At 39.0% G+C, this 17,361-nt stretch overlaps 1 protein-coding gene across 1 annotated transcript in view; it reads left to right on the top strand.

Moving 5' to 3' along the window:
* The window catches only part of PDE11A (phosphodiesterase 11A), a 1,463,629-nt gene that overhangs the window by 1,154,106 nt on the left and 292,162 nt on the right, over nt 1–17,361 (top strand). Inside the window, exons 11-12 of the mRNA XM_053698495.1 lie at nt 7,044–7,190; nt 7,328–7,435. Of these exons, the coding sequence (XP_053554470.1) occupies nt 7,044–7,190; nt 7,328–7,435 (255 nt within the window). The remainder of the gene's footprint in view (nt 1–7,043; nt 7,191–7,327; nt 7,436–17,361) is intronic.

The following is a 17,361-nucleotide window of genomic DNA, read 5'->3' as shown; positions in this document are numbered from 1 at the left end:
ATTTATTAACCCCTAATCTGCCCCCCCACATCGCCGCTACCTTACATACACTTATTAACCCCTAATCTGCCGACCGGACCTCGCCGCCACTATAATAAATGTATTAATCCCTAAACCGCCACACTCCCGCCTCAAAAACCCTATAATAAATAGTATTAACCAATAATCTGCCCTCCCTAACATCGCCGACACCTAACTTCAAGTATTAACCCCTAATCTGCCGACTGGACCTCGCCGCTACTCTAATAATTGTATTAACCCCTAAAGCTAAGTCTAACCCTAACCCTAACACCCACCTAACTTAAATATAATTTTAATCTAACGAAATAATTTAAATCTTATTAACTAAAGTCTTCCTATTTAAAGCTAAATACTTACCTGTAAAATAAACCCTAATATAGCTACAATATAACGAATAATTATATTGTAGCTATTTTAGGATTTATATTTATTTTACAGGCAACTTTGTATTTATTTTAACTAGGTACAATAGCTATTAAATAGTTATTAACTATTTAATAGCTACCTAGTTAAAATAATTACAAAATTACCTGTAAAATAAGTCCTAACCTAAGTTACAATTAAACCTAACACTACACTATCAATAAATAAATTAACTACAATTACATACAATTAAATAAACTAAACTAAATTACAAAAAAAAACAAACACTAAATTACAAAAAATAAAAAAAGATTACAAGAATTTTAAGCTAATTACACCTACTCTAAGCCCCCTAATAAAATAACAAAGCCCCCCAAAATAAAAAATTCCCTACCCTATTCTAAATTAAAATAGTTAACAGCTCTATTACCTTACCAGCCCTTAAAAGGGCTTTTTGCGGGGCATGCCCCAAAGAAATCAGCTCTTTTGCCTGTAAAAAAACACAATACCACCCCCCAACATTACAACCCACCACCCACATACCCCTACTCTAACCCAAACCCCCCTTAAATAAACCTAACACTACCCCCCTGAAGATCTCCCTACCTTGAGTCGTCTTCACTCAGCCGAGCAGCGATGGACCAAAAGAAGACATCCGGAGCGGCAGAAGTCTTCATCCTATCCGGGCAGAAGAGGACATCCGGACCGGCAAACATCTTCATCCAAGCGGCATCTTCTATCTTCATCCATCCGACGAGGAGCAGCTCCATCTTCAAGACCTCCGGTGCGGAACATCCTGTTCTACCGACGACTACCGACGAATGAAGGTTCCTTTAAGTGACGTCATCCAAGATGGCGTCCCTCGAATTCCGATTGGCTGATAGTATTCTATCAGCCAATCGGAATTAAGGTAGGAAAAATCTGATTGGCTGATTGAATCAGCCAATCAGTTTCAAGTTTAATCGGATTGACTGATCCAATCAGCCAATCAGATTAAGCTTGCATTCTATTGGCTGATCGGAACAGCCAATAGAATGCAAGCTCAATCTGATTGGCTGATTGGATCAGCCCGGATAGGATGAAGACTTCTGTCGCTCCGGATGTCTTCTTTTGGTCCAGTGCTGCTCGGCTGAGTGAAGACTACTCAAGGTAGAGAGATCTTCAGGGGGGTAGTGTTAGGTTTATTTAAGGGGGGTTTGGGTTAGAGTAGGGGTATGTGGGTGGTGGGTTGTAATGTTGGGGGGTGGTATTGTGTGTTTTTTTACAGGCAAAAGAGCTGATTTCTTTGGGGCATGCCCCACAAAAAGCCCTTTTAAGGGCTGGTAAGGTAATAGAGCTGTTAACTATTTTAATTTAGATTAGGGTAGGGAATTTTTTTATTTTGGGGGGCTTTGTTATTTTATTAGGGTGCTTAGAGTAGGTGTAATTAGCTTAAAATTCCTGTAATCTTTTTTTATTTTTTTGTAATTTAGTTTAGTTTATTTAATTGTAGGTACTTGTAGTTAATTGATTTAATTTATTTATTGATAGTGTAGTGTTAGGTTTAATTGTAACTTAGGTTAGGATTTATTTTACAGGTAATTTTGTAATTATTTTAACTAGGTAGCTATTAAATAGTTAATAACTATTTAATAGCTATTGTACCTAGTTAAAATAAATACAAAGTTGCCTGTAAAATAAATATAAATCCTAAAATAGCTACAATATAATTATTTGTTATATTGTAGCTATATTATGGTTTATTTTGCAGGTAAGTATTTAGCTTTAAATAGGAATACTTTAGTAAATAAGATTTAATTTATTTCGTTAGATTAAAATTATATTTAAGTTAGGGGGGTGTTAGGGTTAGGGTTAGACTTAGCTTTAGGGGTTAATAACTTTATTAGAGTAGCGGCGAGGTCCGGTCGGCAGATTAGGGGTTAATACTTGAAGTTAGGTGTCGGCAATGTTAGGGAGAGCAGATTAGGGGTTAATACTATTTATTATAGGGGTTGCGAGGCGGGAGTGCGGTGGTTTAGGGGTTAATACATTTATTAGAGTAGCGGCAAGGTCCGGTCGGCAGATTAGGGGTTAATAAGTGTAGGTAGGTAGCGGCGACGTTGGGGGGGCAGATTAGGGGTTAATAAATATTATGTAGGTGTCGGCGATGTTAGGTGCAGCATGTTAGGGGTTCATAGGGATAATGTTGGTGTCGGCGATGTGCGGTCGGCAGATTAGGGGTTAAAAAAAATTATTATAGTGGCGGCAATGTAGGGGGACCTCGGTTTAGGGGTACATAGGTAGTTTATGGGTGTTAGTGTATTTTAGAGCACAGTAGTTAAGAGCTTTATAAACAGGCGTTATCCCAGAAAGCTCTTAACTACTGACTTTTTTCTGCGGCTGGAGTCTTGTCGGTAGAGGGTCTAATGCTCACTTCAGCCAAGACTCTAAATACCGGCGTTAGGAAGATCCCATTTAAAAGATAGGATACGCAATTGACGTAAGGGGATCTGCGGTATGGAAAAGTCGCAGCTGGAAAGTGCGCGTTAGACCCTTTCCTGACTGACTCTAAATACCAGCGGGCGGTAAAAAGCAGGGTTAGGTCCCAAGCTGCACCACACTGTATGTAATATTGAGTGCTTCCAAGTCACATTACCTGTATAATGTCAGAGGTTTCTGAATAGTAAAGTGAACCAACAATATTTAAAGGTGAGTTCTTTTTGCATAGGGCCTGGTGATCTAAAGTTCTCTGTTCAGGTGAGATGGTCTCAATTGATCCATTAGTGCTATGAAGTCCATGACGGGAAGCTTGCAACTTGCTGGGAATTCCTGGTTCATCCCCTTTTCTTAGATCATTGAGTGAGGTCTGCCCAAGCAGAGTTGGAGTGATATTTCTCGCCATGCTGATGGATTTTAGATCATCGGGCTCATATTGTGCATATTGTGCATAATAATTACATTTTAAAAACTAATAAATAACAATAAAACATTGTTTGAAGAATTAGGAGTTTGAGAGGTTAGTTGCTGCTGGCAGTAGAACATGAAGTTCCAGGTTTTAACGTGGCTGATTGCTCAGCTGCTGCTAAGGTAACATGTTTATTAGTCACATGACATTACGTTTTATATTTATTGTAATACTGGCTATTTGTCCGACTTTTGTAACTCTCTGGTTTTTGGATTGTGGGAGTGTTCTTAATTAGAAATCAGTCACAAATGTGCATCCTCTGGTAAAAAAAAGTATGATTTGTGTGGAAGCGTCACAGAGAACGCAATGAACTGGCTGGGTAAATGCAATGATTGCAAGTACACTGTCAGAAAAAGGGGTATGGTTGGGGTCCGTTTGTGAACACTTAGGGTACAACTGCTGTGGTTGTACCCTCAATGGATCATAATTACACGTTAAGGAACTAATATGTACCATTTAGCGGTAAATAAGGTACAAATATGTCTCCAACTGTCAAAGGGTCCATGTCTGTACCATTTAATCCCCCCAAAAAGGTACAATCACTTGCGTGACTAAAAGGTTGAGGGGGATGGGTGGTTCAAGGCTGCCAAACACTGCAAGTCCATATCATTTGTACAGCTCAATTATTCATATTCACATAACTGTCAGTCACCCAAAATGAATGCAACATACATGTTGTATAGCAAAATAATTATGTTCAATTGTTGTTGGTAATATGCAAGAAGTGGGCAAAGCAAAAAAAATACTTAAAGGGACAGTCTACACCAGAATTGTTATTGTTTAAAAAGATGGATAATCCCTTTATTACCCATTCCCCAGTTTTGCATAACCATCACAGTTATATTAATATACTTTATACCTCCGTGATTACCTTGTATCTAAGCCTCTGCAGACTGCCCCTTATCTCAGTGCTTTTGACAGGCATGCAGTTTAGCCAATCAGTGCAGACTCCTAAATAAATACATGGGAGTGAGCATATTGTTATCTATATGACACACATGAACTAGTACTGTATAACTGTGAAAAACTTTCAAAATGCTCTGAGCTAAGAGGCAGTTTTCAACGGTTTAGAAATCAGTTTGAGCCTACCTAGGTTTAGCTTTTCAAAAATACCCCCAAGGGAACAAAGCAAATTTAGTGATAAAATTAAATTGGAAAGTTGTTTACATTTTCATGCCCTATCTGAATCATGAAAGTTTAATTTTGACTAGACTGTCCATTTAATAACCCATATATTCAATGATACTGTGTTGCTGGTTCTAAATGGCAAACACAACATTTAAATTTTTATATTTAGAGCACCAAGATGTTAACTCTTAAACATAAAGCAAATGTATTAACTAAAATTACAAAGAAAAAAAATTGTTTTAAATTCTATAAAATAAACAAGAGCTGTTTCAGAACCAGTTTTTAAAAAAATAAAATAAAATTGTAACCGTTCCCCAGTCACATACATGCACATTGTGCGTGACATGCCATAGCGCCATCTGTTGGTTGAAAGTTCCTTGACATGTGTAACACAGCTCCATCTATTGGTAGCAGGTTCATCACCAAAGTGTGTACTAGGGAAATAGACTAATTTGCATATATTTTGCATAGAGTGACAAATCAATGTATGGTTGTGAGTTTTATCATTTATCCCTCCCCCGAATCCCCCTTCATTTCGTTAGTTATATTTTATTTTTATGTTGTTTTCTATATGTTTTCTATATATTTATGTTTTATGTGGCATGCCACCCTAAATTAAATGGGGTGTTTATGTGATATAACCAATTCAGAAGTTCATTTTGGAACTGGTTGTTTAGCCTTGCTTTTTCAGGTGGTTCTGTAGCAGTCTTTGGAATTGCAACATGGCTACAGTTAAGTAAATAAACTTTTTTTTAAAGCTGCAGTGCCAGTGTGGCTATTGTAATACTGCCTTAAAAAGTACACATTGAAATATGCATATTTGAATGTTATATGATAAATTTAATGGAACAGCATTTGCAATATGCTGTGTTGAGTACAAATTTGCCACCATGAAGTACAAAGGGTTTGTCACTGGGGCAGTACCCTTAAAAGGCCAGATTTGCACCATTTTTTAAGGGTACAATATGGTACCATAGGACTGAGGTCCAATCTAGTCACCAAAGGTACATATTTGCCTTTGAAAGGTACAATCTGCAAGGGTACCTATTTGTACCCATTTTAAAGGGTACAGCAGGGGTACCTTTGAGGGTACTGCCCCAGTGACAAGCTGTTGTACCCCTAAAGGTACAATTTTTGCACATTTTTTCTGAAAGTGTAGCTTAAAACAGATTTAGTACAGGTGTATGAAATTGTTTAGCACGGAAGGGGTTAAATACAATATGGTAACAATTAGTTAAATTTAACCTCTAGTTTTTTTAATTGAATCTTAAAATGTGTTGCATTGGGGAAATAAATGTATGCTAAATGAGGAACTATTAAGTATCTGACTATAACATTTAAGAAATAATCACTTACATGCTGTTATTTACTATAGAAAACAACAATATATATATATATATATATATATATATATATATCATGGAAGGGGACTGCACTCTCAGACCGGACCGGGTACACATCCCATGACCCTGCAACATGCACAGCCCTGGGTGCACAATAGCACTCTCAGGAAGCTGCACTGTCCCCAGAGTCACAAGCAGTTAACCCCAGGCAGGTCTGGGTGCAAGGCCCATAGGGAAAATTACAAAACAAATTAATGCAACACACAAGTCCAGCACTCACTTACAAGCTCTCAGCTAAGATTAAAAGCAAAAATGGAAGAGTTAGTTACCGCATCTGGCCAACTGGGATAAGCCCAGGTACCACGTCAAGGTCTCTTCCAAAACCTGAGTCCCTAAACAGCCACACAATGCAAGCTCTCAATCTAACAAACTGGGAACAAGTGAAGGGTGCACAGGCTTATCTAATCACCCTAGACATATACAAAACACGAAAGGGGACTGCACTCTCAGACCGGACCGTGTACACATCCCATGACCCTGCAACATGCACAGCCCTGGGTGCACAATAGCACTCTCAATTCTCAATGGTTGATTTTTGCTGTTTGTGGTTATTTCTGCAAACTAAAAGATGTTTTCTGAAAGTGGTTGATCTGCTAAAAAAAACAGCATATGATGGTGATGGGGCCGATTTAGCAATGCCTGGCTGACATGATACGCTGCAGAGGACGAAAACTATTTCTGCATAGGATGTGAAGTAGCCCAAGAATGGGTTAAAAGGACATTAAACGTTACATTCCTGTCATGCATATGAAAGCTAACTGTTTTAACATGAAAATATTAAATTAAAGCTGTATATTGTCACTTGAATCTCATGAAGTGCACAGCTGGTCCACAGGATAGGAGCTTAGTGGCTTATAAGTAACACTACCATATGTCTTTTTGTGGGCATTAACACCATACAATATGGTAAATGTAGTGGTATTTAATGCTATGATTAATTATGATCTGAATAAAATGAGCAATAAATGTTAAGGGAAGAGTGTAACTCCAGTCTTCTATTATTGTTATCATTGTAGTAGTGTTTTAATCATGTGACCTTTAAGGGGTATCTCCTCTGTCTATGAACCTTTCAGTAAGGTGCATTTATTTGTTAGAGATGAATAGCAGATACATTTTTTTATGCACATCAAACCTTTTTTCATGCATTTTTAACCAATTTGAAAATGTTTCATCTGTCATTCAAGGCAGCCAACATCCCCTTGGTGTCAGAACTTGCAATTGATGATATCCATTTTGATGACTTTTCCCTTGATGTTGATGCCATGATAACAGCAGCGCTGCGGATGTTCATGGAGCTTGGGATGGTACAGAAGTTTAAAATTGATTATGAGGTAAACATCTGATATACCCAGATACAAGTTTTCTCTGCATTTGTAATGTCAAGATGCAGTATACACAAACTACACAATACTGTTTCCTGTACTATTTTGTTTATGATGTTTCTCTCTCTGCTCATTCTGTATTTTAGATCCTGTGCAGGTGGCTTCTGACAGTGAGGAAGAATTATCGAATGGTTCTCTATCACAACTGGCGACATGCGTTTAATGTCTGCCAGCTGATGTTTGCCATGTTAACTGTAAGTACTGAAGGTGTCGTTTTCTCCAGAAGTTTGTTTGCGCCTTGTTCAGTATTATTGTATTGCTGCATCTGTTATCCCTCCCGCTGGAATCAAACAATATGCTAAATTCACAAAGGGTTCTTTCCAATATTACCTACCTTAGTGGCTTCATCAGTTCTAACGTTATTCTGCACAGCAGATCCACGAAAGCTTCCTTATCTCTCCATTCAGTGAGTCAACTGAATAGAATAACACAGGGACTTATAAGAACAATGAAGTTAAAGGGACATGAATCCCAGAATGTTACTTTCATGATTCAGAGTATACAATTAAAAGTTTCCAATTTTATACTGCTTTTCTTTGTTCTCATTGTATTCTTTGAAGAGCATACCTAGGTAGGTAGCAGGGGCGTAACTACAATGCTTTCATTGGTCTCAGCTGAGACTGAGCCTGCACCTCTAGGGGACCTATCTGGGCCTGCAGTCAGTAGTGGCATTGGTACATAGGGAGCTGGTGGGACATTGGCTCCACCTGTATCATGTTTGGCCCTCTCTGTGTAAACCTGCAAAACAGGGCTCACAAGTTAAGGAAAGTGTTTATTTTATATTGCATTTTTATTGAGGTTATATAGCATACAAGAAAACATAAGGTTATATAATGTACATGTTGAACATTTTGGAATGGAAGGTATAGAGGCCCACCCAATACATTAAAATTTAAACATATGTTAACATATTCTTAAGCTTCATCAGCTACTTGGTATAAAGTTCCAACAAGTCATTATTTGTACATTATAGCACAGATATAAGTTACAACATTTTTATACATAGGACATCCAGTTAAATATAACCAACACATATATTGAAAAGCTAACCTCTTTTTTATTTATATTTAGCTATTTCGCATTGTAGCAAGCGGCCACTTTTGGACCATAAGTGTTAATAGTATGAGTAATTGGGAATAGTATTATTAGTTTTTTAGGGGGATATGGATATATATATATAAACAGATGGGGGCCTATTTATCAAGCCGTCAACCGCAAATTCGCTGGAATTCCGCAGCGTAATTGTGGCGAGCCTGATTCCCCTTATTTATCAAAGCCTACAGATCGGCAAAAGTAGAATTTTGTGACGTAACATACGATCCGCCGGTCTCAGTCCAACACAGATCGATGGTTACATCACTACAGATGTTCCAAATGCAAATTCGGCACTATCTGACTACTTTTGCTACTTAACAAATAACTAGCAGGTACGCTCGCCACTATTCCGGCCCAGCGTACCTGGTTTTCAATCTGCCCCCCCGGAAGCCGCGGATGCCATAGGAATCAATGGGAGTCTGAAAGCAGCGACAGCTCATGTTCGCTGCTGCCCGATATCCCATTGATTCCTATAGTATAATAAAAGTTATGTTTACACATAACACCCTAACATGTACCCTGAGTCTAAACACCCCTAATCTGCTGCCCCTACACCGCCGCCACCTACATTATACTTATTAACCCCTAATCTGCCGCCCCGACACCGCCGACAACTAAATAAAATTTATTAACCCCTATCCTGACGCTCCCGGAGCCCACCGCAACTAAATAAAGTTATTAACCCCTAAACCCCTGGCCTCCCACATCACTAGCACTTACTAAACCTATTAACCCCTAAACCGCCAGCCCCCCACATCGCCATAAACTAAATTAAATTATTAACCCATAAACCTAACAACCCGCTAACTTTACATTAAATAATATTAACTCATCCCTATCTTATAATAAATTTAAACTTACCTTTAGATTTAAATGAAACTATATTAAACTAATAATTAACCTACCCTATTATAATAAAATTACATTAAACTATATTAAATTAATGATTAATCCAACCTAACTTTTAAACTAAAATTACCTTAAACTATATTAAAATAAAAATTAATCTAACCTAACTTTTATACTAAAATTACATAAAACTACAAATTAAATTAAATATATTATATATTTAAAACACCTAACCCTACTCAAATAATTTAAATCTACACTACAAAATTACAAAGTTACAAAAAACTGTTACAAAAATTAACAAACACTAAGTTACACAAAAAAATAAACACTAAGTTACAAAAAATAAAAAAGAAATTATCAAAGCTTTAAACTAATTACACCTAGTCTAAGGGCACTATGAAAATAAAAAAGCCCCCAAAAATAAAAAAAAAACCCTAGCCTACAATAAACTACAAATAGCCCTTAAAAGGGCCTTTTGCGGGGCATTGCCCCAAAGTAATCAGCTCTTTTACCTGTAAAAAAAAAATACAAATACCCCCCAACAGTAAAACCCACCACCCACACAACCACCCCCCCCCAAATAAAAACCTAACTAAAAAAACCTAAGCTCCCCATTGCCCTGAAAAGGGCATTTGGATGGGCATTGCCCTTAAAAGGGCATTTAGCTCTTTTGCAGCCGAAAACACTAATCTAAAAATAAAACCCATCCAATAAACCCTTAAAAAATCCTAACACTAACCCCTGAAGATCGACTTACAGTTTTGAAGATCCGACATCCATCCTCCAAGAAACCGGGAGAAGTCTTCATTGAAGTGGCAAGAAGTCCTCCAAGAAGCCGGCTGAAGTCTTCATCCAAGCCTGCAGAAGTCTTCACCCAGACGACATCTTCTATCTTCATCCATCCGGCGTGGAGCAGGTCCATCTTCAAGACATCCGACGTGGAGCATCCTCTTCTTCCGACGGACTAACGACGAATGAAGGTTCCTTTAAATGACGTCCCTTAGATTCCGATTGGCTGAATTCTATCAGCCAATCGGAATCTAAGGGACGTCATTTAAAGGAACCTTAATTAAGGTTGAAAAAATCCTATTGGCTGCTGCAATCTGCCAATAGGATTGAGCTCGCATTCTATTGGCTATTCCATTCAGCCAATAGAATGCAAGCTCAATCCTATTGGCTGATTGGATCAGCCAATAAGATTGAAGTTCAATCCTATTGGCTGATTGCAACAGCCAATAGGATTTTTTCTACCTTAATTCCGATTGGCTGATAGAATTCTATCAGCCAATCGGAATCTAAGGGACGCCATCATGGATGACGTAATTTAAACGAACCTTCATTTGTCTTTAGTCCGTCGGAAGAAGAGGATGCTCCGCGCCGGATGTCTTGAAGATGGACCCGCTCCGCACCGGATGGATGAAGATAGAAGATGCCGTCTGGGTGAAGATTTCTACGGGCTTGGATGAAGACTTCGGCTGGCTTCTTGGAGGACTTCTTGCCGCTTCGATGAAGACTTCTCCCGACTTCTTGGAGGATGGATGTTGGATCTTCAAAACTGTAAGTCGATCTTCAGGGGTTAGTGTTAGGATTTTCTAAGGGTTTATTGGGTGGGTTTTATTTTTAGATTAGGGTTTTGGGCTGCAAAAGAGCTGAATGCCCTTTTAAGGGCAATGCCCATCCAAATGCCCTTTCAGGGCAATGGGGAGGCTTAGGTTTTTTTAGTTAGGCTTTTATTTGGGGGGGTTGGTTGTATGGGTGGTGGGTTTTACTGTTGGGGGGTATTTGTATTTTTTTTGACAGGTGAAAGAGCTGATTACTTTGGGGCTATTTGTAATTTATTGTAGGCTAGGAGTTTTTTTTATTTTGGGGGGCTTTTTTATTTTCATAGATTAGGTGTAATTAGTTTAAAGCTTTGATCATTTATTTTTTATTTTTTGTAACTTTGTGTTTATTTTTTTATGTAACTTAGTGTTTGTTATTTTTTGTAAATTAGTTCTTTGTAGCTTTGTAATTTTGTAGTGTAGATTTAAATTATTTGAGGGTTAGGTGTTTAAATATATAATATATTTAATTTAATTTGTAGTTTTTTGTAATTTTAGTATAAAAGTTAGGTTAGATTAATTTTTATTTTAATATAGTTTAATGTAATTTTAGTTTAAAAGTTAGGTTGGATTAATCATTAATTTAATATAGTTTAATGTAATTTTATTAAAATAGTTAGGGTAGGTTAATTATTAATTTAATATAGTTTAATGTAATTTTAGTATAGCAGTTAGGGTAGATTAATTATTAGTTTAATATAGTTTAATTTAAATCTAAAAGTAAGTTTAAATTTATTCTAAGATAGGGATGAGTTAATATTTAATGTAACGTTAGCGGGTTGTTAGGTTTAGGGGTTAATAATGTAATTTAGTTTATGGCGATGTGGGGGGCTGGCGGTTTAGGGGTTAATAAGTTTAGTAAGTGCTAGTGATGTGGGAGGCCAGGGGTTTAGGGGTTAATAACTTTAGTATAAAAGTTAGGTTAGATTCATTTTTATTTTAATATAGTTTAATATAGTTTAAGGTAATTTTAGTTTAAAAAGATAGGTTGGATAAATCATTAATTTAATATAGTTTAATGTATTTTTATTATAATAGGGTAGGTTACTTAATAGTTTAATGTAATTTTATTATAATGGGGTAGATTAATTAATAGTTTAATATAGTTTAATGTAATTTTAAAGGTAAGTTTAAATTTATTATAAGATAGGGATGAGTTAATATTTAATATAAAGTTAGCGAGTTGTTTAGGGGTTAATAGGTTAATTTAGTTTATGGCGATGTGGGGGGCTGGCGGTTTAGTGGTTATTACATTTATTTAGTTGCGGTGGGCTCCGGGAGCGGCAGGATAGTGGTTAATAACTTTATGTAGGTGGCGGCGGTGTAGGGGGCGGCAGATTAGGGGTTAATAAGTATAATGTAGGTGGCGGTGGGCTCCGGGAGCGCAGGAATAGGGGTTAATAAGTTTATTAGAGTGACGTGGGCTCTGGGAGCGGCGGTTTAGGGGTTAATAAGTTTATTTAGTTGCGGCGGGGTCCGGGAGCGGCGGTATAGGGGTTAAACAGTTTAGTATAATGTGGGTGTTTAGTGACAGTATACAAATAAAGCTGTGAAAAAGCCGAAGAGCAGCAAGATCGATGACTGTTAGTTAACAACAGTCCGCTGCTCATCGCCCTGTACTTGGTGCGCAGCTTTTTGACAGCTTTTTTGTTAAATATGGAGAGCGTCTTCAGGTCCGCGGCAGCGATGTTAGGCGATGTCAGGCGAGCGTATAGGTGCCGGCAAATGCAGCACAGTTGACGGGTTGATAAATAGGCCCGATAGAATCAACTCACAAACCATTTTTCGGTAGGTTGTACTGTTGTTCTCTTCTAATGAACTACAGGATTATTCAGGTCATTTGAGAAATGGTAAATATACTAAGCTTCTGTAAGAAAACACCTGTGTAAACATTTTGGGGATGAAAAACAGCAACGTCTCTTCTCCACTTTCAACACTCTCCTCTATCCACCTGCACCACCCCCCTCATCTGACTTTAGTGCTCAAGACTTGGCAGATTACTTTTTCAACAAAACACTTACCATCAGAAGCAACATCCCACCACAAGACTGCAACCTTTCAACTGCGCCCCCGGTCACCCCCTCCAACACTCTCAGTACCTTCCCCCCAACCACTGAGAATGAAGTGAGCTCCCTATTATCTTCCTCACACCTCACTACATGCCCCCTTGACCCTATCCCTTCACATCTAATACCCTCTCTGTCCTCTACCCTCACCCCAGCTCTTACTCACATATTCAACTGATCCCTTACTACTGGTTCATTTCCATCATCCTTCAAACATGCAAAGGTCAACCCCATCCTCAAAAAACCCTCCCTCAACCCCAATTCTCCTGCAAACTACCGCCCCATATCACTACTTCCGCTAGCTTCTAAAGTCCTGGAAAAACTAGTTTTCAATCGCCTAACACACTTCCTATCCTCCAACTCACTGCTTGACCCCCTGCAATCTGGCTTCCGTCCCCAACACTCAACTGAGACTGCCCTCACCAAGGTTACTAACGATCTTCTTTCTGCTAAAAACAATGGCCACTATTCTATACTTATCTTACTTGACCTGTCTGCTGCCTTTGACACTGTTGACAATCCCCTCTTCTTACGGACTCTCAGCTCCCTTGGGCTCTGTGACATTGCCCTCTCCTGGATCCACTCTTATCTCTCTAATAGGTCCTTTTCTGTCTCATTTGCTGGTGACTCATCCTCTCCACTGCCTCTGTCTGTTGGAGTACCTCAAGGCTCTGTTCTAGGCCCTCTACTCTTCTCTATTTATACTTCCTCGCTGGGTCAACTTATTAGTAGCTATGGCTTCAACTATCACCTCTATGCTGATGATACTCAGATCTACCTATCCACCCCTGCACTCTCTCCATCTGTCCTTTCCCACATCAGCAGCTGCTTATCTGGTATTTCTTCCTGGATGCCCTCTCACCACCTAAAAATCAACATGTCCAAGACTGAGCTTCTTCTAATCCCCCCAACTAATTCTACTCTAGTTTCTAACTTTACTATCACTGTCGGTGACACCACTATCTCCCCATCACCCCAAGTCCGCTGCCTTGGAGTTATACTCGACTCCAATCTGTCCTTCATACCCCACATCCAATCGCTCTCTTCATCCTGTCTCAACCACCTACGCAATATCTCCAAAATTCGTCCATTTCTGAGCGCTGAAACTACTAAACAGCTAATCCATTCCCTAGTAATTTCCCGGCTTGACTACTGTAACAACCTACTAACTGGCCTTCCTCTCTCCCGCCTCTCCCCCCTTCAATCCATCCTAAATGCCTCTGCTAGGCTAATCCACCTCTCCCGACGCTCTGTATCTGCCGCACCCCTCTGTGAGTCCCTTCACTGGCTCCCCATTCACAGCAGAATTAAATTCAAAATTCTCACTTTGACCTACAAAGCCCTTACCAATGCAGCCCCCCCATACCTGTCCTCACTCATCAAGAAATATACTCCAGCCCGTCCCCTAAGATCCAACAACGATCTACTCCTTGCCTCTTCTACCATCACCTCCTCTCATGCTAGACTACAGGACTTCTCTTGTGTGGCACCAACCCTCTGGAACGCACTTCCTTGTACTGTCAGACTTTCCCCCAACCTCTCCTCCTTTAAACGCTCCCTAAAGACCTTCTTGTTTAGGGAAGCCTATAACCAAATCAGTAACTAATGAATTCCACTTGCCTAATAGTTGCCCTCATCTAACTTCACACTAACATCATAACCACCTTTGCAGTCCCCACCTCCTGTTTCTTACCCTCCTACCCATTTAGATTGTAAGTTCCCACAGGAACAGGGCTCCCAATTCCTCCTGTATTTGGTTTTTAAATTTTGTCTGGCGTCTCATATTGTACTGTCCTTTTATCTTTGTTACCTATGAACAGCGCTACGGAATCTGTTGGCGCTTTATAAATAAAGAATAATAATAATAATATAGGATACATTTTCCTTTGTTTACAAAGTAAACTATTTGTGGGGGGTAGAGGAATAAACAATAAGGTAGAAGGATTATAAAATTTCCATTAAATATGATAGACTAGATGGGTTTATCAATATTGAGACATAAACTTGGTGCTGGGTGTAAATCAACCTTATATTTTGTCTGCTAGTCGGATGCGGCATAAGGAAAGCCTTTCACGGATTCTAATCCACAATGTCAAGGGTCTATTGATAGGCTCAAGTCATGGAGGAGAGGAACTTATTATATATTTAGACTCTGTTCTATATCCTAACTGGATTTATATATACGAATCTTTGTTGACATCTAGTGAGGAAAGGTTTATAATATAATGAGCATAGCTATAGATCAATGTTCTCTTTAGATTACTTAAGTATATTGGTATCAAATACATCAGTTATAGTTGCTATTATATTCTGTTGCAAGACGTAAAAAAGAAAAAGCATTAAAACCACACATGAAAAATAAAGAGGTAGAAGGGTCAATGAAAGAATATAGTCATGTGTATAAAAATCAGGTATTAGTAGTGTACATTCCTAAGTATAGTATAAGGCTGCTCTATTAGTTTCATTAAGTATATGGGGTAACATTATTTCACTAGGTTGGGTACTTGAAACCTTAGTCATTTATATCTAGTATGACACTCTTGGCCACAGGCAGTCCAATAACGTGCTTAAAAGGTTACTAATATATCCTTATATAGAAGCTATCTCCCTATGCATCGATATTTGACTGATCTGTAATCCTAGTTTTATGTTATGATCATATTTAGCTATAATCTGAAGTATACTGGATTTGGGCTAATATGTCTAGAAATAAACACAGCACAGTGTTGAGTTTCACATAGTTACATAACAACCTATTACATATAGCTAGAAATGATATTCAGCCCAGCATATAGTAAGTGTTCTTATGGTGCAAATAGAAGCAGCCCCTCAAAGTAATATAAACAAAAGCATAGGATAAAATCAGGTTTACATGATGTACTCACAACAGCCTTAATGATTTTTAGTGGTAATGACAGATATAAGAAGGCTTTCACAACTATTAGATATGTAGCCAAAATAGATAAAAAATAACAATGTCAGGTTAGGTAAAGTCCAGAAGAAGAACCAAATGCTAAGGCAAACTAAAACAACAACCTTGCACTCTGAGTTTAATCCAGGACGTGACCCCACGACAACTTCTATAAGACAAGCTACTAACTATATGGAGCAGTGTCGGTCAGAGTCCTCTGGAAAGAGTAATGGAAATCTTGATAGCAGCAGGATAAACTTCAGAATAGGGAGCTATAAACAAGCAGTTCAGGAATAGACCACAACAGAACCAGAGTTGCAGAATAAGACAACTTGATATCAGGCAGAAGGAGGGTTAAACAATAAACAGTTAATAATGCAGGAATAGGCAACTTGAAATCAGGCAGTTTGAGGGTTAAGTACAGCGTAGTCAGTAATGCAGAGTTTGGCAACTTGTAATCAGGCAGTTTGAGGGTTAAGTACAGTGTAGTCAGTAATGCTGAGTTTGGCAACTTGTAATCAGGTAGTTTGAGGGTTAAGCTCAAGCGTGGTCAGTAATGCAGAGTTTGGCAACTTGTAATCAGGCAGTTTGAGGGTTAAGCACAGCGTAGTCAGAAATGCAGAGATTGGCAACTTATAATCAGGCAGTTTGAGGGTTAAGCACAAGCGTGGTCAGTAATGCAGAGTTTGGTAACTTGTATTCAGGCAGTTTGAGGGTTAAGCACAAGCGTGGTAGTCCAGGCAAAGGTTCAGGAACAAAAGGCAAAATTAAAAAATTACAGAGTACTCACTCACAACAGTCAGAGTTAAACAAACAGACGGGCACCAGAGGATCAAGATGACCGGAATAAGAAGCCTAGCCTGACGTCAGCTGAAGGGGACGGCTCAGAAAGAGCGAGACTTGCTAGGCAACCAGGCACTCAAAGTGAACCGCCGGGACCTCCGGCCGCGAGCGGGACAAACAACTTTCACTTAATCCATTGCACTCATGCCTCATATGAGGACAACAGACTATATAGAGTCCCAAGAAGCAGCTTCCAATATATGTCCAATGGGACATGTAAAACATGCGTGTCCTTAGCCCACTCCGGATCTCTGATCTACACAAGACAATTCAATATCTATCTGCCCTGTATGCATACTCCCAGCCACAAGGCAGTCCAGACCGCTAGCACTGGATCTCCTTAGCAGCATCTTCTCTGGTATTGGATAAGTGCCCACCAGGGCAGCTAGCCGGAATCTCTTCCACCTCTTCACTCCAAGAGTATTACTCCAGACACGTTCACACCGGTCTCCTCCTTTCATTAGTAGCTTCCTGGAGCCGCGGCATTGAGATATGGGAGGGTCATCACTGCTTGTTAGAGCCGAATTGCCGCATAACTCACGGGTATAGAACAGAGTAGGTGAGAGCAGGGGATCACCATTTTGTGGATAGGGTCTAGGATACGGGGTTACTTTGTCCCCTTTAGCGGCTGGGTAAGACGCAGCTCATATTGGGTTGCAGTAATAGTCAAAGGGGCTCTTTCATTTGGTATATGAGCCGTTCTGCCGTATCTAGTCTTAGAGAGGGAAGGCTTGAGGTTATCGTGCAGTTTG

The sequence above is a fragment of the Bombina bombina genome, chromosome 1, assembly GCF_027579735.1.
Source record: "Bombina bombina isolate aBomBom1 chromosome 1, aBomBom1.pri, whole genome shotgun sequence".
NCBI classification, from domain to species: Eukaryota; Metazoa; Chordata; class Amphibia; order Anura; family Bombinatoridae; genus Bombina; species Bombina bombina.
Note: the sequence above shows the minus strand (reverse complement) of the source record. Positions and strands in the feature narration are given on the sequence as shown.